The 23,025-nt window shown below is 42.4% G+C and overlaps 1 protein-coding gene across 6 annotated transcripts in view; it reads right to left on the bottom strand.

Annotated features, from left to right (window-relative positions):
- The window catches only part of dpp6a (dipeptidyl-peptidase 6a), a 197,707-nt gene that overhangs the window by 40,107 nt on the left and 134,575 nt on the right, over window positions 1-23,025 (bottom strand). For all 6 annotated transcript variants that reach the window (XM_047568430.1, XM_047568432.1, XM_047568433.1 and 3 more), the window contains 2 exons: window positions 18,928-19,042; window positions 7,206-7,304 (listed from right to left, as the gene is read on the bottom strand). In XM_047568430.1, coding sequence (XP_047424386.1) covers window positions 7,206-7,304; window positions 18,928-19,042 — 214 coding nt within the window. The remainder of the gene's footprint in view (window positions 1-7,205; window positions 7,305-18,927; window positions 19,043-23,025) is intronic.

Raw genomic sequence — 23,025 nt, 5'->3', positions numbered from 1 at the left:
TAGCTGTCTATCAACTCTCCCACTTCTCATCCATCTCCACATTCCCTCCCAGACGACTCCCTAGGGAGCATGCAAGTGTCCTCAGAACCCTTCCATTAACTGGCTTAAAACCTCAGCGTTATTGATTTACCTCACTGCCTGTGAGGTGACGGTCATTTCATCTGTGTCTCCCAGCTGTTCACACTCTCCTCTCCTCGCGAAGCCATAACCGCTGTTGCTGTTTGAGTCGCAAAACAAATCACAGCACTTCAAAAGACAAAAACGTGCACAATCTCAAAGTAATTAAAATCATTGGCGTCTAGAGCCCGTAAAATAACAATTATACCAATAAAAAATAGGAGATTAGGTTAAACTGGCTTCCTCAAACTGTCCAAAGACACGCTCCTTAGGTTAACTGGTGATTCTTAATTCTTAATTGAGTGTAGGAGTGACTTTGAGTGCGAATGGTTGTCTATCTCTGTATTCGCCCTGCGAACGTGAGGTGTACCCCGCCTCTCGCCCGATGACAGCTGGGATGACAGCTCCAGTCCCATGACCGTCCAGCCCCTACCGTGACCCTCTAGAGGGTTATAGAAGATGAACTGAGAATAATTACGACAATAGTCACCACAGCAGTGATCGGGCTCACTTTAATCCAAGCTCTCTGATTTACCATACTGTTCAAATACGCACTATATGTAAACAGTCTGCAGTAATTATTCATAATTTGCAAACAAAATCATACAATATTTGCACATGGATTCAGGAAAAAAAAAAATTAAACCAACGTGTTTGTAAATTATCACAGCAACAGTATTAGCCAACTGGCCTCTTGCCGCGAGCGAAAGCTTGCAGCACAAACAAACACAGTTAAGCTAAAAATCCCCAATGATAACAGAGCTAAAGTGAATTGTGAGGACTGTAAGCCCATTTCACAGACTGCATGTGAATATCTTTTGCAAAAGGAATTTCATACTTAAGCAGAAGAAATGCTCGTGGATATATAGCGCCAAAAGAGTGGTGACTGTCTTAACATGTGGCACTTAACGCAGAAAGACGCCATGATGTAGCCTGTTTGCTGCGTATTCTTCTTCCAAACAGACAAAACAGAGAAAAGACTCTGAATAAGGAAAGTAGCATTAGTTGTAGGTGCTGCATAGGAGACCAAAATAAACCTCCAATGTGTGTACTTGTATGCTTACATTCCCATTGAAGTATATTATGTGTGTAGGTGTGTGTGTGGGGGGGGGTGTACTCCTGTTGTTAATTAACACCACTTCTGTCTTCTCTCATCTCTGCAGCCAGAAACAGACAACACAATAGGTTCTTCTCAGGCAGATTTGCTCATTACTGTTCTGCTGTGGGACTTAAGGGTAAAAAAAAAAAAAAAAAAAAGTGTTTTGTTTTTAAACGGAGGAGAATCATGCGAAAACTGTTAAATTGATTTAGTCGAATGGGAACATCTAAAAAAAAAAAAAAGGATAATGAGCTGTAAGCATTAACTGATAGAGCCAACGTGTTAACTGGGTGGTCATCATTGACGTCTTTTGTTTTAAATAGTCAATAGAGAACTGGAGTGGCTGAGAATGATTTTGTCACCTTTGGTTCAACAGCAAGAGATTGCATCGTGCCACGTTCTAAAAGAACTGGTCAGCTACCAGTTACACAAAATGTTTGCCGCTCAAATGACAACATCAATTGCTGCTAGGCAACTGTTGTCGCTGACAACCATGGAGGTTGATTTCAGGTATCTTAATGCAAGGAAGGAAACCCTACAACTAAATTATAACATGCTAGCAAGCACGTCAAACTCAGGTGACGTTTTCCACTTAACAAGGCTGGGAATAAAGCCACAAGTGGCCCCGTGGAGTCAGTGAACATCTGACGGCAACTCCATGCAGAATTACCATAATTAGCTAGCATGCTAATCAACCTCACCATTAAAGTCCAAGATGAAACTGTTACAAGAAACTTGCGTGAAGCTGGTGGAGCGAAATGGGTTTCACTATTTGATCAAACGAGAAACATACACTACTATAAGCATGGAGCCTAGAACTTAAAAGCTCCTGCACTACCTAATAAATCCAAAGGTTTCATCATGACTGACATTGAACGTTGAGGCCCATCAACAGATCAATTCAAAATACTGATTCTGAACGTTAGAACATAAGAAAATAGTAAATAAATATCTGAGTTCTTCTACACCGTTCATCAAATGAAGGTGAGGCTGTCTAATGAGTTGAAGCTCTGAAAAAAAGCTTTTGAGAATTTCGCACACCATGAACCTGTCACTGCCTCTGTCTTGAAAGGAAGTTACACAACGCACAAGTCAAGATAAGAATCATAAAAGCACGTATCTGTGTCACAGAAGACGCTAAATTTAACAAGCTTCTTAAGTTGGACCAACCAAAACCGGAACAGCTGTATTTTTAATTTTGTTGTTCCTTAAGATTTGGATCAAAGATGACATCCAGCTCTTCAAACGGTGCCTTGACGTTAGCAGCTAAGGAGCTAAGAGACTGATGTATTTGTCATGAGATGCACTGAAGCGACTGTATAAATTCCAAAGTCTGTTTCCACATCCCACTTTCCCCCCGGATATTAAAACGCTGAACAACATCAGAACATTTTACAGCTTGTTTCTGTCAAAAGATTAGTTGTCAAGACTATGTTCGGGAGGCAGAAAGGGACAGAAAGATTTCAGCGAGTGCCATGTCGTCCTCTCAGATTAAGAATCTGACATTACTGCAGGAAAACTGGGACATCCCTAAAGGGAATATTTGCACCTGCTGCTTCATGTGATGTTATGATTTTTAGAAAAGTTGATTGTCTGTGACAAAGAACGAACACTGGATACTTACAGTGAGGAAACATGCTAATTTGATATGTCTCATTGGTAAGAAAAAGACCCTTTGCAGAACTCCATTAACAAATGACGTTCACATCATTACTCATGCTGCGCCGCGAGAGCAGAGCTATGAAAAGACAATAAAGGAGCGGGACAACTGGCTAATCTTCTCCAAAGTGAGTCCTTTGCATAAACATTAGAGATGAGAGGCTGTGCATCACTCAGGAACAAGGTAATTCCCTGCATACATAAGCGCCCGCACACTGACAAAACAAACATCATGTCCTTCACTCATATCTAAATCACAGTCACAAGTCCCTCTCAAAGTCACGCTGATAACACTTTTGCACAGTCGACCGCTTTACAAATGGCTCCCCCTTCACCATATTTAACAAACATCATCGAGACAAGAGGCATCCTAAAGCGGCAAACAAGAGGAACGGGGCCATTAAAATGGCAAACAGCTGCTGGGAGCGCCCACAACGTGTCCCGCAGGGATGACTTCACCTTGGTGGTGTGAGAATGACGTTGATTCTGGCTCTGTAGGATTTTTCGATGGAGGAATAAGAAACCACACGTGAGGTATCAGATGTGTCTGATGCTAATTGTGCAGTTACCTAACCAGGGAGAAGCACGGCAGTCTACCAATCTGCACAGATATTTGATCAGTTTGGGATCTACTGAATATGGAGGCCGGGTCAACACCTTGTGCTGCTTTTCCTGTTTTGTTGTTCCTAAACTAACCTCCACACAAATGTCAGGTCCAAATGTTTCCCAATAATAACACTGCATTGTCACAAGACAGCCAGCTTTATTAACTTCTCTTGCCAGTGGTTTTGATATCTTGCCTCATCAGTGTGTAGTGATGGTTTCAGAACATGATTACAGTACTAATGAAGAGTTTATAGAGTCGGCATTATGGCCCTGACACACAAGACGAGGACAAATTCAAATTCATATACACAAGTATTTTCATGACATGATCACGTACGAGGCAGTACTCTATGATGGTTTGCAGTTGGTCTTAGCTTCCTAGCCTCCTAGCTAATAGTATTTCTTCAGGAAAAACAAAGACTACTCAAAGGAACTCAAAGGGACTTGTAAAAATGTAAATTGGCCAACTGTACATAGTTTTACATGTTAATACAGTCTTATACATATTTCCAGTCTTCCTTTCCTTTTGCACTGTTGATTTTGTTGGCGTATTATGTTGATGTATGTGTATGTTTGTGGACAGTCGAATTTCCCCCGGGAGATGAATGAAGTATTTCTATATTCTATTCTATTCTGCTGTCTGATGGTATGAAACGTTATTTTCTTTCTCACATGCGCAGACACGCGTGGGCCAGTTGACCGTAGGTTTTATCACGTGCTCAAGCGCAACGTTTTTGGTCAGGGCACAAGCGAAGTGAGGCAACATCAGTTTGATACACCCTCAGTTTGGTGTATCCGTACCTATAATTATATCCCAGGAAATGTATGCCAGTAAATGTTTATAGCTTCGCACACTGTTTCAGCGCAGAATACGGGAACAACAAAGTCTAAAGATCCAATAAAACTGTTGTGAGATGATGAGTCAAGTTGTAATTTGGGCCACTCAGACGCATTTTAAACCGCAAAAGCGGAAGTGAGAAAGTCTGAAAGTGTCTGAAACGTTTCCCGAGTGCAGAGGAAAACTCAACAATAAATACAGCGGGTCAAAGATAAAACCAGGTAGTCGGTCTGGAGAATGTAATGGATGTTTACCGCAGACAGTTCAGATAATAATTTTCCTGTCTGCCATGTTTTCGCTTGGAAACACAGTTGTGTTTTTGAGCAAACAACAGAGCTGGGGCACCCCGCTGCGACAGCACAGTAGTAGATGACAACAAAGACAACACCAGGAAGAGCGTTGCGGCTGGCCAGCGAAAATGTTAGCTTCATCAACATCTGCCGGAGCTTTGCAAATTTAAAAGAGTCTGAGTGAACAATCCTTGCTTAATAGGGGATTTGCATCTTACAAGTCCTCAAAGATACGTTTATAACACCGGCCTTCCTGTACAGTATTCTATGGACTTTTTTCTACCTGAAACAACGCCACACTTGGGGCTGCTTCAAGTCTAAAACCTGGGGAGTTATTTCTGACTTCTCCCTATTTAGCAGCAAATCAGCGGCGAACTTCAAAATACAGCACAAATACAACATTCAAGTTGCACCGAATTTAAGCAGAGCTTCAAAACGATGATCCATTGGCAGCACAGGCAGGAATCCCAATCTCAGCGTCTTCTTTGAAAAGCAGATAAAAGCACCCTAATGATGCTCAAGCACAATGTATATTAAAGCTGATACTCTTGGACAAGATACAAGGAAGCAATTCGGGCTTGCAGAAAAAAAATAATCTAATACATGATCATTAGGGATTGCCGAGGTTATATTCAGTCTCTCTGCGGGGAATTGATTGATAGATGAAGTCAGGATGGGATAGAGAAAACATAAAACTGAGCCAAATTAGGTTTAAAAAAAATTCAATTTCAGCCTCCAACCAGGGAAGCTATTATTGCAAATCCTAGAGACAGTCCTGAAAAGCGTACATGCTGGCCGAGAGCCGGGTCTAGTAAAATGGCATGCATTGAATGAAGACAAAATAATCAGATCTCTCCTCCTCTTTCTCCCCTCCTTCTGAGCCGAATCTAATGATACACTAAAAATACCTCGGGATCAACGATGGACTGTCAATAGCACAAAAAAAGGAGGAGGAGAAGAAAGAGCAGATTGTTTTCTGGTTTCATGTTTTGCGGTGATTGCCGCATGTATGAATCCTAAGAAGGCTCCTTTCTCCACGGTGCCTCTCTTTTCTTTGTCTATCTTTAATTAACCCTCTAATTTTTAATGAAATATTTTTGTTTCAAGCTCAAAATGTGCAGTATTAATTTTCAGAAATCACAGTGGTCTTACATAATTCAGCTTCTCCTCTCCTCTCGTGAATGTGTTTCTAATCACAGCACGACGCGTCGCTGGGAACAGATGTTTGCTTCCAGATGTGTACAGTACCACAGCAGTTTGTGATGTTCATCAGGGCTCATTCAAGCATGATAAATCTATCTCCAACCTTTGGGTCACAACAAATCAGCCACATGAGCCTCATACTTGAGCACATCTGGGATGCAGGGGCTAAAACCGAAAGAGTGACACAGGGCACTGAAAATGACTCAGGCCGACGAACGGCATCTTCTTTTCCCTACTGTGATATATATGGCTTTTCAGCTTTCTAATTACTGCCGATCACTGGGGGAGAAGGCTTTGCAATTTCAGGATTCGAGAGAAGATGTAACAGCTGTGTTCTTCCTGGGAGCCATCTTAGATGTTGTGATTGGAGGAGACAGCCTCGCCGGGCACGAGAGAAGACAAAATCCACCTCATTAAACCTTCAGCTGTACAAATCCCTCACATATCGAAGCTGTGATCATTCTCTTCAAATGCCACACCGGGACACACATAGCTGCTTCAAGGCACCGTTTTGATACAAAGCAAAGTATATAATTTTCTCTCATTGGGTCCCCAAGGCGCTCGCAGCGTATATGCTTGCACACTCTTGCTATTAAAAAAAAAAGCGAGCGTTTGAAAATTGGTGGTGATGAATTGAATAAACAGTAGCGGCTGCCAATCTCTGCTACTTATCAAAAAGGAACGAGGAGTAACAGGAGTTACAGGTAATTGGGCAGCTATCGAAGCACGTGGAATTAATTGTTTGGAGGAATGTCAGACAACGGGAGCGCACACGATTGCCAGTGTGATTTACCAGAAACAAACAAGACGGATCACTCCAGCAAATCTGACATTTGCCGTCTGAACTGGTATTTACGCTGATTATTCATCATTTGCCAAGTCGACAAAAGCAGAAATGTATCATTACTGCCGATAATATAGATACAGAAGCTGAAATCATACATCACTGTTATTAATTAGCATTTATGAACAGTTCAAAATTGTTTAATGAGGCGTTCTGAAGCACTCTCATATTTGTCTTTATATAACCCTCTCCAGGGTTTTTGATGGTGTCAGAACAGATCATTTGTATAATTTTGAGTAATTTTGAGGAAAGCAGTGGTTTAATATACACCGATCAGGCATAATATTATGACGCTTGAACACATTATTCCTAATATTGTATAGGTCTCCCTTGTGCCTCCAAAACAGACATAAATCCTGTTGGTTTCTATTGACAAGACTCAGTATATCTAAACTATATAAGTGAATGAGAGCTACCCAGACTGGGAAACACAAACGTCCCCCTTCTTTGCCATGATAAGGAGCCAATTTCCGCATCAAAAAACGACTAAACTATTTGTTTTTGTCTGCTTTAGTGGATGGTAGTCTCACGCTGAAGACAAATACTTACTGCTTATCCATTTGGCGTTGGGATCATGGACCTTGAAGTCTTTTCTAAAGAGGTCTCCGACTGTCACCTTGCCCTTGAGAGCCAGACGGTCGTCCTCACCTGCAGAGGAAACAACCACAGCGTCAACTAAACATGAATCCACATGCATGCTGGCACTGCAAAATACAGCGAGCATCTTAAGACAGTAAAATGCATCAAATTAATGAACCAAACAAGAAGTGCAAAAGTGCAATAATTCAGTGATTTCTGCAATCATGTGTGAGAGAGGGGCTGGAGGCGACTGCACTGAACAACGCTTAAACGTAAGAATGCTTAAGCATGAATCATGATTGAATCTCTGAGTCTGAGTGGGCTGGGATACTCCGCTCCTGTGCTCTCTGAGTGATCCAGAACAAAGTGCACAAATGATGGCGTCATCTTTAGAGCGTCTGAATATGATGCATGAGAACTGGTCGGCCGGTCACGACGGCTAAACCGCGACTAAACCGCAACCAACCAATAAAAAATAACCTCATAAATGCTGTAGATGGGGGCAGAACTGTACCATATCTCATAAACAATTTGTGAAAACAGAAAGTACAAGGAACACAAAGTAGGTATTGCTACTGCTATAGAGGAGAGAGAGAAGAGAGAGAATATATAATGTCGTTTTGACACATCTTGATCTCTGACTGCATCTTAACAACTTTTCCTGCCGGCTGTTCACCTTTCAAAGAATAGAGGGCTCGTCGAAGAAAGAGACGGGGGAAAAAAGAAATGTAATGGCAAAGACGGGGCGTTCACTCCCTCAGGCCTTTGATTAAGACTTGTGCTGCTTCTGATAATCAAACCAGATGTCCGTATTTATGGCAGATGCCTCCTGCAATTCGCTTCAGCTTAATTTCATCCCTCAATGCTCGTCATACCATCTCTTGCTCCATAATGTGACTCATATCACCTCCTTGCACATGGTGGGAGGATAAAAAAGGAGCATATGTTGAGCTTCGTCATTTTCTCATTCAAAAGTTTCATTTGAGTTTAAGTCAAAAGTGGGTCACAGCACGGTTTGAGAGATTCCGTGTGCTGCACAACAAACCTTTGCCAAAACACTTGTTGGACTGATTGGTTGCTATGGGGATCAAAGCTCTAATATTTGGCTACAGGACAGTCTTTATAATGTCTGACGATTAATCCCCCTGCTAAGCCTTCTGTTCATGCTGCTTCTGTCATTCAGTATGAGGTAACATTTTTGGCTGCAAGTACGTTTTTCTTAGGTCACTACATTTACCCTCAAGCAGAATACGCAGAAAAGAAAACACAATCACGCTCAGCTGCGGTGCACGCTAGGCTAAAAGCCATGGATCAGGCTATAGACAGTGATTGCAGAGAGGACAGAGAAAGCCATGGCAACAAAAGACGAGTGAGTACATTTTTCAGCTGAATCTTCTGGTAAAATATGACCTTCGTATGCCAGAAAAGTGAGAGCTAACAAGTGCTTCTTTTGAAGCTGTCCACCTCGCTGGGTTTAGCTCGAGCTGGAAGACCATTATGAGACGCTGCTGTATGCATTCTGAATCCAAGAATAATAATAATAATAAAAAAAAAGCTTTTAGGTGAGTTTGAAGATTGGTAAGGTGGGATGACTTGCTGTTCGGTTGTAAATGAAACTCCAGGACTGAGCAATCAAAGGGCCATATACACAGCCGGCAGCGGTACAGACAAAAAATTGTCTCTCAGCTTGGTCAGTGCTTTTTCCTACGTCTGAGTCAGCGGGGGGGTTTCACCGTATCTATACGTACCTTCAGTTGCAGGGAAATGGAACTTTAAATGTCACTGCACGCATCTGAAATATGTCTTGCTTTAAGCCCATATACATGATGCCTTTATGTGGTTATGAGCTCTAATATATAGTGAACGCTGACTGATTCAGAAAACGTTTGGCAAATCTACATTCTAAGACACTGAATCATTCTGCCAGAACATAGATCACTGAACCAACATCAACATCCGTCCTGTCCTATCTGCTGCACCGCTACTCCCTTACTCTTACTTCTACATCACTTGCTCTTCTACAAGCAACGAAGGTAAATGATTCTTGGAAAATAGTGTTTCAGCTTGGATTTCTAGTCTCCACATCTAGAAATCCGTCTTGAAACTCCGTCCTGCAGCTCGCTTGTACTGCAGACTAGCTTTGTTTCCACCAGCAAAACATTAATGTTTTATTACATGTTAAATGAAACAGAAATACGCTGCTACAAATTTCAGCACGAGCTGATCTAGTTGGAAGCTGTCAGCAAGAAGCCAGGAGGGGCCTTACAACACGTGTTTGTTTCCCAGATATTACCCTGTAAACATTTCCCCTGCAACTGAAATAATCACGTAAACAAACTTAACTTGCAGTAAACTGTAATCATGTCTAGTCTAGTTCAAAATGCAATTTCTCTGTCTGAAGTCTTATCATTCATTATTACACAGGATTAGATGTTACAATCCCTTGAGCAGGATCCCAGGCAAAACACATTCAGAAGCCCAGTCCAACTGAGGCTAGCAGTCAGCTACCAGGTAGCAACCAACAAGACACCAGCTACCTAACTAGCCAACGGCAGTAGGCAGTATGCGGCACATCATTAGGGTTTTCAACATATTGCAACATTTATGTCACTCATAAACTCAACCAAGGCACTTCAATATTAAAGATATAATGATTAATTGATCCAGTTTGGTGAAGACCACATCTTCTGGTCATAGCAGTGGTAGAGGTCTGCCTCCACGATAGAGATTATAAAGGAGACTTGTTTTGTCTTCTCACTAGCATCTTTTTTTTTTTTAGGCCATTTGGGTTGAAGATTCTTCCCCAGTGTAGGGAGTGTTGTTCTAATTTTCCTCCCCATTAAGAGTTCTGCTGGACTGACTCCCGTACTGGCACGGGGATTTGATCTGTAGCACATCAAGGCCATTAGTGGATCGTCCTGACAGAGGATTCTCTCTGCAGTCTGTACTGCTTTTGCATGACTGTTTCCTTGAGGATGGTGAGGACTAGACGTGATATGACTGAAATCAAGCCGTCTTTCCAGCTCTTGGACTTCTGTGCTGGAGATTTAAGGGTCATTGTTGCTCACCACCTGATTTGGGATCCTAAACCTTGAAAAGGTTGCCTTAAGTCTCTGAATGACCTCAGTACTGGTAGTGGATGGAAGTGTAGCACCTCGAGGAGCTGTGAGTAGTAGCCAAATACAATGAGGCAGGTGTTTTTGTTGTGTGACAGGGATCAAGGCCTAATTTTTTCTATGGACAATCAAGCAGAGACGTAGAGATAAGCCTCTCCTTTTGCTGGGCACGCTTTTGTTCTTGGCAAGTATGGCACGATATATATGTGTTTTTGAGTTTTGTCGAACGTCTCGGCCACCAAACTGATGATTTCACCCTCTCTCTACACTTAGTTAGACCCTGATGTCCCATCATGTCTTTTTTTGAAGACCTCAGATCTTAGTGACTGTGGAATAACTTTTCCCATGAATGAGCAAACAATTAGCCTGTGATAGATTTTTCACCTTCATGTATGCTCGGATGTTCAGTGGCACATTTCCATGATATTCTGGCCATCTGCTTCTTATGAGTTTGATGACAGCCTGCAGGTCACTGCTGTGGCTGCTCTGTCGTTCTCCATTCTGCTAGGAGATGCTGGGATTCCACATCACTATGTGTGTCAGTCTTTTGCTTCGTGTAGATTTGTGGACTTCGGGACAAGACGACGCTGACACCTTGACCTGAAGCCCTCAAACACCTGTCACTTTCCAGCTGGGCATCATGGAGGTCCCATAGACTAAGATGTCATCAATGAATATGCCAACATCTTCAGCTGAAAGATCTCCTGTGCACTTGTTACGCCAAAAGGTAGTCAGTTAAAACAGTACCTGCCAAATGGTGTTATAAACGTTGTTAGTCTGCAACTGTCTGGATGTAATGAAATTTGCCAGAATCCGCTGGCAGCATCGGGACAGGAAAATACTGTTGCTCCACTCAGCTTGGCTGTTATCTCATCGGGGGTCGGCAGGATGTAGTGCTCCCTTTTTACTGACTTGTTCAGTTTTGTCAGATCTACACAGATCCTGGATTTGGCCGAGTTCCTTTTGAGAGCTGGAACCATGGGTGCACACCGTTCAGTGTGTTGTATTATCTGCTTGATACTGCCGTTGTTCCCCATCCTTTTTAGTTAATCTTTGACTTTCGGCAGCATGGGAAACAGCACACGGTGTGCAGTGTGAACAGCATATGGTACAGCATCATCCTTTAACTCAAATTTGACAGGTTCAGTTCTTTGAGTACCATGCTCACCAGAGGCTTGCAGATGACTGGTGTTGAATTTTACCTCATCTACTCCCCTCTCTAGATACATCCTCGCTGATAAGGTCCGACTGAGTGGATTGTTAACTCTGTGTCCATAAACTACATAAGCCGTGAATAGGTAATCCTCTCCTTTGTGGCTGATTGTGGCATCAAAATAGCCCAGACACAACAGTTCTATTGTTCTCAAAGGAGTGAGTGTGTTAAAAGTGTCCTCACTGCTCACTAGCATCACACACTGAAATGTTTGGCTGAATTCCACTGCTTATCAACACACAAACTGTATATATTTGCTGTGCTGGGCTAAAATATTAGTCTATAAACGACACCAAATACAGAGCTGTTCTGCCCATTACTAGCTGTCACAGAGCAGATAAAGCTCACTTTGCTCGTCTTCCACCTGTCCCATATTTGTTGTACCGCCACGTGACTTGGCGTCGCCAGGAAACCAAGTGCTACCCAACACTACCAGCCAGCAGCAGCACATGCGCATTACACACAGCACAGAGACGGAGCAAGAGGAGCTCTGTCTGGTTATAGTTTCAGGCTGAAAATGAAACAACAGTTTCCCGCATCCTGGCCCTGATAGACCCCCCAAGCCAGAGGCATAGGTCATTGGCAGAGACCTTTCAGTCTGGCAGAGAATATCTGAATGAAGTATTTCAGTCATCATCAGCAGTTAATAATAATAAATAACTGGCCATTTGTTAGTTTTGCCAACCTAAAAAGTATAAATTATGCAAGACCTTGATGTAATACATTTATCCCATTGAAGCATAAAATGATAGAACTACGCCCACCAAATTCAAGACATGAAATCCAACACCAAAGCATTTTCTCATAAAGAAAAATGCTGCTCCAAAAGCAGAGAAACCTGCAGCCTACAGAGAGGACGTAAAGTTGCCAGAGGCATGTACCAAGAATCAAGCAGTTTTATTGGACTGTGGACAAATGCCTTATTTCAGTGGTCTTCAAGGTTTTTCAGGCCAAGGACCCCCAAACTGATGAAAAGTAGGGACCTCCTACCTACTATATGTGTTCTATATTAAACTCGGCCTGGTGCTATATAATATAATATATGCTATATAATATAATATACATTATTAGCATCATTTTTTGTTCTATATTAAGCAATCCCTCATCTCTTTACTAAAATATGTTGGGTCTATGTTAATGTGTATTTAAATAAATTTAAACTTGTGGGGGAAATTAAAAAAAAAAAAATACATAAAAATGTCTAATCAACCAAAGACTTTGTGACCTATGCCTTATTTGATTACACCTCATTGTTAGATTGGTTGTTTTTTGATTATAGCCTTCTCACTCAACATTAGACCAAAAATAACACCAGCTATGTCTTCTAAGGATAGAAAGAAATCATCACAGAATAGCTTTGGCGAGTAACTTTCTAGAAATTGGACATTTCCGTGATACAAAGACCTGCAGCTCCTCTTCACGGGGCACTTATCTGTGTTATGAGCAGACTATCCATGACTGGAACAATTTCAGACTGCTGCAGTTAAATAATAACAATCATCATAATAATAATAATAGTAAATTAGATTTATATAGCGCCTTTCTAGACACCCAAGGACGCTTTAGAAGAAAAAGGGAAGACAAATTAGAAAAAAATTGGACAAAACGGATAGGATGAACAGCACAGGGTGAGCTAACTGAGAATGTGAAGACTGGCTGACTATGAGCAAAAAGCCTGGCTAAACAGATGGGTTTTGAGGGCAGAGTTTCAGATGTGATTTAAATAATAATAAGAATAAAATATACTGTAATAAAGGGGAATATATCAAACACTAGTTTTGTACCAAGCAGTACTTTACTGCATGTGTTGCCTCTTAAATTCTTATATGCCACCTCAATTATGAAAAAAAGTCTAACCTCAACTCATCCATTGCCCTAAATAATTCAAAATCAAAATTAATTTATTTTTGCCAAAATTCCTAAATGACAAACTGAGATCCCATTTATCACCAGTCAAGGGGATTTTTATGTATACAGTATTAGGAGAACCCAGTAATGACTTGCATCATTCTCCAAACTTTTGCTGTGCTGTGTGTGGCATATTGCGCCGAACAGATGGACGGACACCAACTGATTCCTCAGTTCCTCCTCGATTTCATCGTGGGGGAAGAAAACACCTTTGAAGGCATCTGCTTGGTGCATCAGTTAAGTTCTGAGTGTCATTATCCGAGTCACCAGACTGTGTATAGGCTGCGGGAGGAACATAGTCGTGCACATAAGTTGCTGCCTCCCGTCAGATGGCGAGGTTTAGAGGGGCTAAAGACTGAATTCATAATCAGTTATGACAGCTAGGTTTCAGCACTGAACACGGAGTCGACCATTAGGAGAACAAAGTTACACATGTCAAAGTTTACATTTAAATTTAAATTTCTATTTCATGGCTCAATCCCTTAAAGACAAATCCATTCTCTGTAGTTAAGTATGTCTTTATCTGGCCCTCACAGAGCGCTGTGATCATTGGCAGAAACACTGAATATTTCTGAAAAAAAAAGAAAAAGAAAAAACTGTCAGTCCCAGCAGGGTCAGCTCAAATGAGCAGTTTATATGCTAATGTGGCACAACCTCTTTTTTTCAATGCAAAGAATAGCAGAGGGAATTTGAACACTGAACCTCACATTTGATAATAAGAAAAAAAAACCTCATACAGCAAGAATTCAGTGCTGACTGCTAAATTAAAGCTAATGCCATCTAATCGGGGGCTGATTGTGGAAGTTACTCGAGATACAATTATACATTCAGCACTGGAAACTGGGCAAATTAGCTCTACACATGACTTGTGCAAAAGAGGGAATTTTCTTGGGCAATGATACGTATCCGGGTAAGATATTTGTGTCTGCATCATCTTAAGGAAGCTGATACAAAAAGATTAAATATACAAATTTGCAGATGTTTATAATGTTAAAAAAAAATCAGAACCACTGCACATTTACTTTAAAAGATACAACCCACATAATGATTATAAAAACCACAACAAGCTATAAGAAAATGTAGAATATTCTAACTGCATGAGTGCACAGTCCTGAACTAATACTTAGCTGAAGCATTCATTGATTTTCTTCCAGCAAACAATCAATTGAATAAGATCAGCACCTCTTGACTTGGGAATATTTCCACACACTTGCAAAAACACAATCCACATGCATGCATGACCCTCTTCAGGTTCCCCTGTGGAATTTTCACATGTTTACGTTTTTTAAAATCTTTTTACTGGAATTTGTTTCAGGAAAATTTTTTAAAAACAAATAAGATGATTTATCTTTGCTTTAACGGTTACACTTTTTATATGCACTGTATCCTCATGTCATAAACCACATGAACAATTATCCAAATGATTACACGTGGCGTAATACCTGCGAGGAAAACCTGCAGCTCTGATAAGCGTGTATGCATTGTTCATCTCACCGGTTCGACAGCCTTCAGTCTAACTCTGTCAAGTCTCACAACTAGAGTGGAGTTTTCTGCCACTGTGGGCATCTGTGAAAACTTCTCTGTCTGTTGTTAGAGGTTTCGCTTGGAGAAGTTTAAAAAAATAATAATAATAATAAATAATGCAGGCTGAACAGCTCCGACTGGAAACGAAGATTTTGTCAACGTCCAAATTTCTGATCACCGCTGACAAAAATTCAGAGGTGTGCTCTTTACCTCCTGATCGCACAGATCTCCGGGTAAAAGTCTGGAAGTCTAACGCTGGTAAATCAGACAAAAATCAGAAAAAGAGAGAATGCAGAGAGCGAGTTTGGGTAGGCAGAAACCAAAATGTGTTCACCCTCAGATGCATTTATCGTTCCGGACATGACCAGTGTTTGGGTTTGTGGATTTTAGCAACACGGGCAAAAGGCAAACTTGCAAATAATGTGTTTTTATAAGCAAACTCAAGCATTTTGAGACTCCGTTTAACCTCTACCACATTAAAAGCAAAGTAATAAACAAACGAAAGCCTGATCTCCTCCAAAGAATTTCATTAGATCATTTATAAATGACAAACTAACATTTAAAACATTTGTTTTGAACGGCACATGACCTACCCCTACCACCCTCCCTCTAGAGGGTTGTGGGAGAGCTGGAGCCCATCCCAGCAGTCACTGGACAAGACAAAGGGTCACCACAGGGTCTAACACAGGAAGACAAACACCCATTCACACTCACCGCCCGTCCCCTGCCATCCACAGTGGGTTTGGAACCTAGTACCTCCTCGCTGTGAGGCGTCGGCGCTAACCATTAAATGCTTTAATATGTTATGCCACATTTTGTTGGCTGTGAGGGTGTAATTTGAGCATCTCGCAGTAATCTCTGTGACTGCTCGCTTTCAGTCACCAAATTAATACAGCGTGCGATCCTCCCACAGCCCCAGTCAGTTGTCACTCTGTCAGCGAGACTGACACCCCTCAGTCTGAGGAATACCGAGATGCCAACAGCGAACATCTGACCTAGTTGTACCGACGCGGGAAACAGAGCAACCTCTTAGCAATATGGAGCTATCGGTTACAGCAGATTCGACTTGTCAGAGGCAGAAAAGTCTCTGCCGGTGTGCTTGTGTGCCGACCGTGCGCATGTGTGTGTGAGAACAAAGTGGTTGTCAGGTACAGTTAGAAACTGGCCGGCCTGTCTGGGAGGGGAACATCCATCAACGAAACCCTCCGAAATGAGTGGAAACAGCCCGCCGTCTCGTAACTCCTCACACGGGCTGCACCGCTGCAGTGAGCCGCTCAGAGCGGGCCGCGTTCGCAAATGTTGCTCTTTGAAGTGTAATTAGAGTCAAATAAGTTGTTCTGAAAGACTACTGGATTTAACATTTTAGCAGGAAAATCCTCCTTAAAGCACTTAAAGAATTGGACTCAAGGGGGAAAAAAAAGCTTCCTTCCTACTACGTGTTTTTGTCTAGTCCTAAAATTCTTAAAAGCAGTAGGCGGTTGTTTGAAACTAACATTATTTCTACTTTACTCTGCCTTTAGTCAGTTTAGAGTTTAACATATCTTGAATAACTTAGATTGTTCTCTTAAAAAATGGCTTGAAAATGAAATGACAGACACAGCGCCATGTGATAAATTCATCTTATTCAAACAGAGCAGGAAAATATTCCTCGACTGATTTACAGCGGCTAAGTAAACAATAGCAGTGACAACGGCAACGGAGAATCAAGGCCTTCTATTTTCTAAAGGGATTAATTCATCTTCAGAGGCAGAGACAATGAGTTCTACACATCCATATCTATCCATGAAGATCATCAGCAATGTGTGAAATGAAATATGAACTCATGTAATTTGAAAGTTAAACCCCAGAGCTGTTTTTCTTTTTGTTAACAGGAAATGAGTAGATGTTGATGTTCTTTAGCAAGTGAAATCCAATATTTTTTATGACTTAAACTATTAAATGTGAAGCATCATTTTGCATAAGGTACTGAAACTCGTAAAAAAGGGGATACGCTACAAGACCACCTGAACATAAAGGGGTTGAGACTCTGAAGAGAGGCTCAAAGCTTAAATGTCTGGTTGATTGTAATAGTGCACAAAAACTGTCAGATGCGGCCTCATTAAAAACCTGATGACAGGAAGGTGTGTGTGTGTGTTTCCGATCACAGCGCTGCCTGGAGAATACTGATGTCCTTGCAACCACATGTTACTGCAGAACATCTTAAATGTAATAAGCAACTATAAAAGCATCCAGTCTCCTGGAAAGCCTCCCCGGATGGATTTGGGAGCGGGGTAAACCTGTGCACGCTGTTTGAGCACAACCTTCCTCATGGGTTCCCCTGGCAGAGTCTCTGGCAAATGACCTGCTGTAAAGCCACAACTGTCAGCTACCCAGATAATGGTATATCTAAAAATACAAAACTAGGGTCTGCTAATAACACAATAACTGTTTTTTTTTTTTTTTTTTTGGAAAGGGATTTTAGGAGGACGGAGGGTGTGGCTGAACAGATTTATGGTTTGTAAGAGGAGTAACGGAGGGTAAATGTGGAACGCAGCGCTTCATCAAAAGTACAAACAACTGCAATAGAGAAATGTAAATTCCAAGTGAGCACTAGTCATGTTTTGTGGTCTGAACCCTCCGTTTCAAAGAATATTTTTTACTTTTAGAAATAAACTTTTCAGAATCCAGGGATTCAATTAACTGTCGATCCCAAACGTCATAACAACAAGGAGGAGCAAAATAAACTTTTTGCACAAAAAAAAGCCCATCATCCTTGAGGAATGATGCACAAAGCTGCAACATCTTGAAGCTCAGCTCCTCAAGACGCCTAATTAAAGCACAGCTTCCTCCAGAACCGCATTTAACGAGGCCAGATTGTATTTTAATATCCAAACGCCTCCGAAATGTCCGCTGTCTTCTTTCAGGTTTATTGGGGCGGTCTGCTCCCGGACACAGAGTGGCGTAAAACGACCTGGCTTGTGTCAAGACTCGGAGCAGCAGTTTCCGCTCGAGCGCACAAAGTCGACGCAGGGAGGGGGACAGATTAGGGCGAGGCGCGGGCTGATGGAGGCGCCACCTGCTCGGCCTCCGCTCCCCTGCCCGACTCCCGCTGGCCCAACCTTGTTTGGAAGCGGCACATGAAGCCCGAGTTCATCCAAGTCCATAACAAAAGCCGCGGGATAGGAAGAGGACGCAGTCAGGACGTGACGAGAGGAGTCAGGCCTCGTTGCCTTGACGCCCGCCATTACACCGACGTGGTGTTTTTGCTTCGGCACCTGTCTACGGCTCTAAAGATAATTTAGAAACGCCCATCATTGAGTTTCTCTTAAAATCGCTGACCCTTCTTTGCCACACGCCCCCATGCAGGAAATATTACCTGTAAATTTGCTGCGAGAGAGGAGATCATAAACAAGGGCACAGTGATTAGTGTCTTTGTAACTGAATTATAGTGCACATACACTGACAGTTGCATTGACTGATTCGACTCTGGCAGTGCATAAAACCGTATCAAGGAGCTTTATGAGCCTGAATATAAACAGATGGCCTATCGATTAAACTTTAATCTAAATCTGCAAGCAGAAATTTTGAAAGTCACTTTAACTCGGCACTGCAACGCGGCTTCCTTAAAATAACGAAGGGAAACACAGGAGTCCAAAAACGCGTGCGGGAGCAAAGTGAAGGAGACATGCGGGGAGTTTTTATGACGAAAGAAATGTTCCGCTGGCTGACTTCAGTGAGGTTCGCCGACCTTCACTAAAACGCGCCCGCGTGGACGGATGTTAACCGAAACATTACTGTGGGCGACACCGCATGGGATCGAGGCGTCGGATTCTCTGGACTGCCTGAGACTGATTGTGGAACTTAACGGGCACGTCTGCGCATGGTAATGTCTGTGTAAACAGGGCGCCGTGCGGTGTGGTGGCCCCGCCCACCCCTGTTCTGCTGCGTGTACCTGGTGTCAACAGGATGACGGAGGTGACGATCAGCGAGCAGATGACCAGAATGACAAGGAGGGCGATCGCTATTCCCTTCCAGTTCCTCTGCGGAGGGTTACTGCCCACCAGCTCCTGGAGAGTGACAGAGGGAAAAGAAATGGTCAGTGGAGAGACTATCGGGGGAGTAAATCGGAGGACAATTTACAAGGAAATAAAGGAGGGCAAAATTACTGAAACTGAAGATATTGACTTTAGGTATCATCTGAAGCGAGAGGGGGAATCAGAGGTTGTGTAGATGGCAAAAAGAGAAGAGGACGGGGGTGCAAGTCAAGGACGAACGTGAGACAGAATCACAGCCTCCCTCTCAAGGAGACACGATAGCAGCAGCAGCAGCAGGAAGAGGAGGGGGAGAATCCTTAATGAGCCGAGCATCAGCGGCCATCACACGCAAACGAATGTGACAGATAAAAATGGAGCCGGCGACACATTGGTGAATTGCATGCTTGACAACAGCGCAGGGAGAAGCTTTGCGGTTGGCAAAACCACTCTGAGTTATGAGCAACCTTGAGGCGGCTTTTCACTTCTTTTCTTTTTTGTTGTTGTTGTTTTGACCCACAAATCCAGAAACAACTGAAGTTAACACTGTTCTCAGTGAAACTCTGAATGTGCAGCTCGACAAAGCGTCTCCGTAGGATGCGCCACGCAGGAGCGACTGTGCGGCTGCAGCATCAGGCTACTTCTTGTTCATGCCCGGTGAAATACCTGCAAAAACCTTTCACAAACACTAAAAGATTACATTTATTGAAAGAAATATATATATATATATATATATATATATATAAAATGCAACAAAAACGTGTGAACACCTTTATGAGATATTTCAGATTCGGTTAGGAAGCTGAGACACTTGAGAAAATAAAGAGGAAAATCCATTGTGCAGCTCATTGTGTGACTTTTAAGACCAGGCAACCGCTGCCAGAACCACAACCAAGTGGGACTCTGCAGAAAGCGTCCAAAGCCTAAACTGTTAGTGGAGGATTAATAAGTTCTTAATTAGTTTATGGAGGATGAAAAGAGCGAAGGCGAGCATGTGCTTCGGGGACCTGTGGCGGCGGCGTTAATGAATACACGCTAAGGCTTTAATGAAGCTGAATGGCTGAGCTATGAAGCAAACCTTTTAGTGACCTCGCTCGCATCTTAATTGAAAAGAGCCCAAGACATCATTAGCCCACGAGATAAGAGCAATCAGGGCTATTTACCAGGCTGCCCATTACCAGCGTTCATTAAAACCAGGAACCAGTCAGTTAGCCGCGTGGCTGTGAGGCGGCCATGAGGAAGGACACCCCGAGCAAAGACGGGATGGAAAAGGTCCTTAAAAACTTTGAGGCTTTTCACATTTTTAATATGAATGTTGCATCTGACAGACGTGCAGAAGGAAGGCAATTCACTCTCATTTAGTGAGACTGGAGAGCTTAAATATGATGGACTTGTGGAGAGGTTCCACTTTCCTCGATGCTCTCGTACACAGACACACTCTTCCAGATTATTCAATATTAGGAAAGTATGTATGAAAGCATGTATGGTGGAGCCGTTACATTAAATATTTTCATCTGTCCATCAGAGACATTACACATAGCTCTAGATATTGATATGAGACAAATCAGATCATGTAGTAAATTTTGAATGATTTGTTGTTGTGATTGGGAGCGAAAAACCTTGAAGGACTCGTCCAAAATCTATCGGGGGCACGAAAACAAATTGAAATAGAATTGACGAACGTGATATAGCAGTTTGAAGCTCAGCTCAGTCTAAAATTGTTATCGGGAATCTGTCTCCCGCGCGTTTTATGTGTCGTTTCATTAGCCATATAATCACACATTTCTTTCTTTTATGCTCACAATTCAAACGTAAGAGTTACATGAGAATTGAAACATCAGACCTGCCTCAACTCACCGTCCGCTAAGGTTATCTATATAAAACATTCATGGAGCACTGGAAGCCTAACTCCAGTCTTGATTTTGTTCGGCATGAACTTTAGAATACCAACTAACTAGTGACTAAAACCTGAACGATCCCACGGCTTGAAATCCACAACAAACCTTCTACAGTAGATCGACAATAAATGATTGGAAAATAAGAAGTAGACGTGGGCTACGTAAGACTTAACCCCACTTGAAGATCTGGTCGGAGACACTTATGCCAAAGATAGACAGAATAATTCATATTTGTACAGTTATATTTGGTAGGAAAGTTTCTAATCTTTCATCACATATGAAAAGCAAAAAAAACTCTTTTGAGGGAAATTTCCTCAGATATCGTGGTGGGTTGATCGCTGCAATAAAAAGATCTAGAGCATGAACAACAGCCACGAGTGCGGATGTTTCTGGAGATCCACCGAAGGCGACGGTCTGCAGTTTGATTTTTACTTTGCATAATTCTGTGCTGGACCAACTCCGTAGTACAATCGAATCACAAACCTGTTGGAGATTTTACAAGAGTGGCATGTCACTGCTGATTGTTAGGGTCGATACAGTGCGGGACTGTGTGGCTGATCTACAGACAGCAACCACTTGGATGCAATAGCGTTATGCGAAGACGTAGCGGCTAATCTGTGCAATTCACACTAAAAGAGAGGACTAATCCCCACGCATTGCTGAGAAGTGACAGTTGATGATGCGCTCAGTGCGAATGCAAATCACACAATCAAAAGCTGGGAACGATTCCATCTTGGCATCTTAAATTTAGCCCACTTATCTGCATGAGTGTATTTTCAGGAGTCCAGACTGTAGGCCGACTTGAGCTAAAGCAGATCTCTGTCTGGAAGGGCCACGGGATGACTCATGCTGTGCGAAAAAAAAAAAAAATAAAAAATGATTTGGTGAAGGTAAAGGGCTCATCTAAACATCCGTGCAATTTTCTTATCAGTTACACAAGAATGATGGTAGCTGCTCAGCGAAGTATTAAATGCCACTGTCTCTCTCAGACAGCTCATTTCCAGGTAAAATAAATATACATTGGAATTGACGAAGACGAAAACTTTTTATTAAAAATGAATGCCCTTTTGACTTTAGCCGTCAGAGATAAGCACCAAGAGGAAGAACAGCCCGGTGGGGGTAAATGTTCTTCTCTACTCCTGTAAAACAAACTGAAATATACACACTGGAGAAATTCTGCAAGTTTGCAGAACAGCAATTGCGACTAAAATGACTAATGAGTCCCACAGCATTTCGTGCATATACCTGCGGGAACATTCTGACATTGGGAACTATGCAAAGCTTAAGATCAGATGCAGTATTCTTGCATACAGTTGGAACTTGCTCAAGGTGAAGCATGCTAATCAATGACCACACACAAACGAGCCACAAAGAGCAAGGACAGAAACCTCACCAAGAATTTATGTCACCTCTCCGCTATTACTGGGCTTGGAGGGAATAATGATAATCACTTATTCGGTGCAAGTAGGGTGCAGACCACGGTGCAGACACGGGCCCAAAACCTTGCCCAACCTTCGCGATCATGCCTCTGTGATCTGTAATTATAATAATGACGGGACTAATTAGTCAGACCTTTTGCGCCAAAGTAATGTCGAGGTGATTGCAAGCGACGGGCAGAAAGGGAGGGAGCGAAGTGAGGTTTGAAACGGGCAGCAAAGGAGTCAGACATCAGAGAGGAGCAGGGAAGAGTAAATAAATAAAATATAGCGAGGCTGCGGGAGACTTCACTGACAGGAAGGCTTAAAGCGTGACCAAAACATGACACGGAGTAAAGAAGTATGGGATTCAGCACAGTGGTGGGATCCTGGTCCTAACTCGGATAAAAACAACATGCCGGTGTGTTCTAGTCCTCAGTGCCTGTCGTGTTTAGATCTGAAGAGCAGATCAGTGTTTATTCAGCCCAGAGAGAGTAAAGCATAAGTTACAGCACTGCATCACATCGATGACATAGTTCCAAACCCTACGCCTTAACCTGCCATGCATTCCCCAGACGGGACCATGGCGGCTGTGATTGGTCTGAAATGCCTTGCCTTGGTCTTGTAACTCAATGGCCAGACGAGCACAAAGTTTTCCTTTGGTCAGGCTCATACACCATCTGCTCAGATGTCTTCTATGTCTTCT

This window comes from Mugil cephalus, chromosome 18 (genome assembly GCF_022458985.1).
Source record: "Mugil cephalus isolate CIBA_MC_2020 chromosome 18, CIBA_Mcephalus_1.1, whole genome shotgun sequence".
NCBI lineage: Eukaryota > Metazoa > Chordata > Actinopteri > Mugiliformes > Mugilidae > Mugil > Mugil cephalus.
This window is presented reverse-complemented; position numbering and strand designations above follow the sequence as displayed.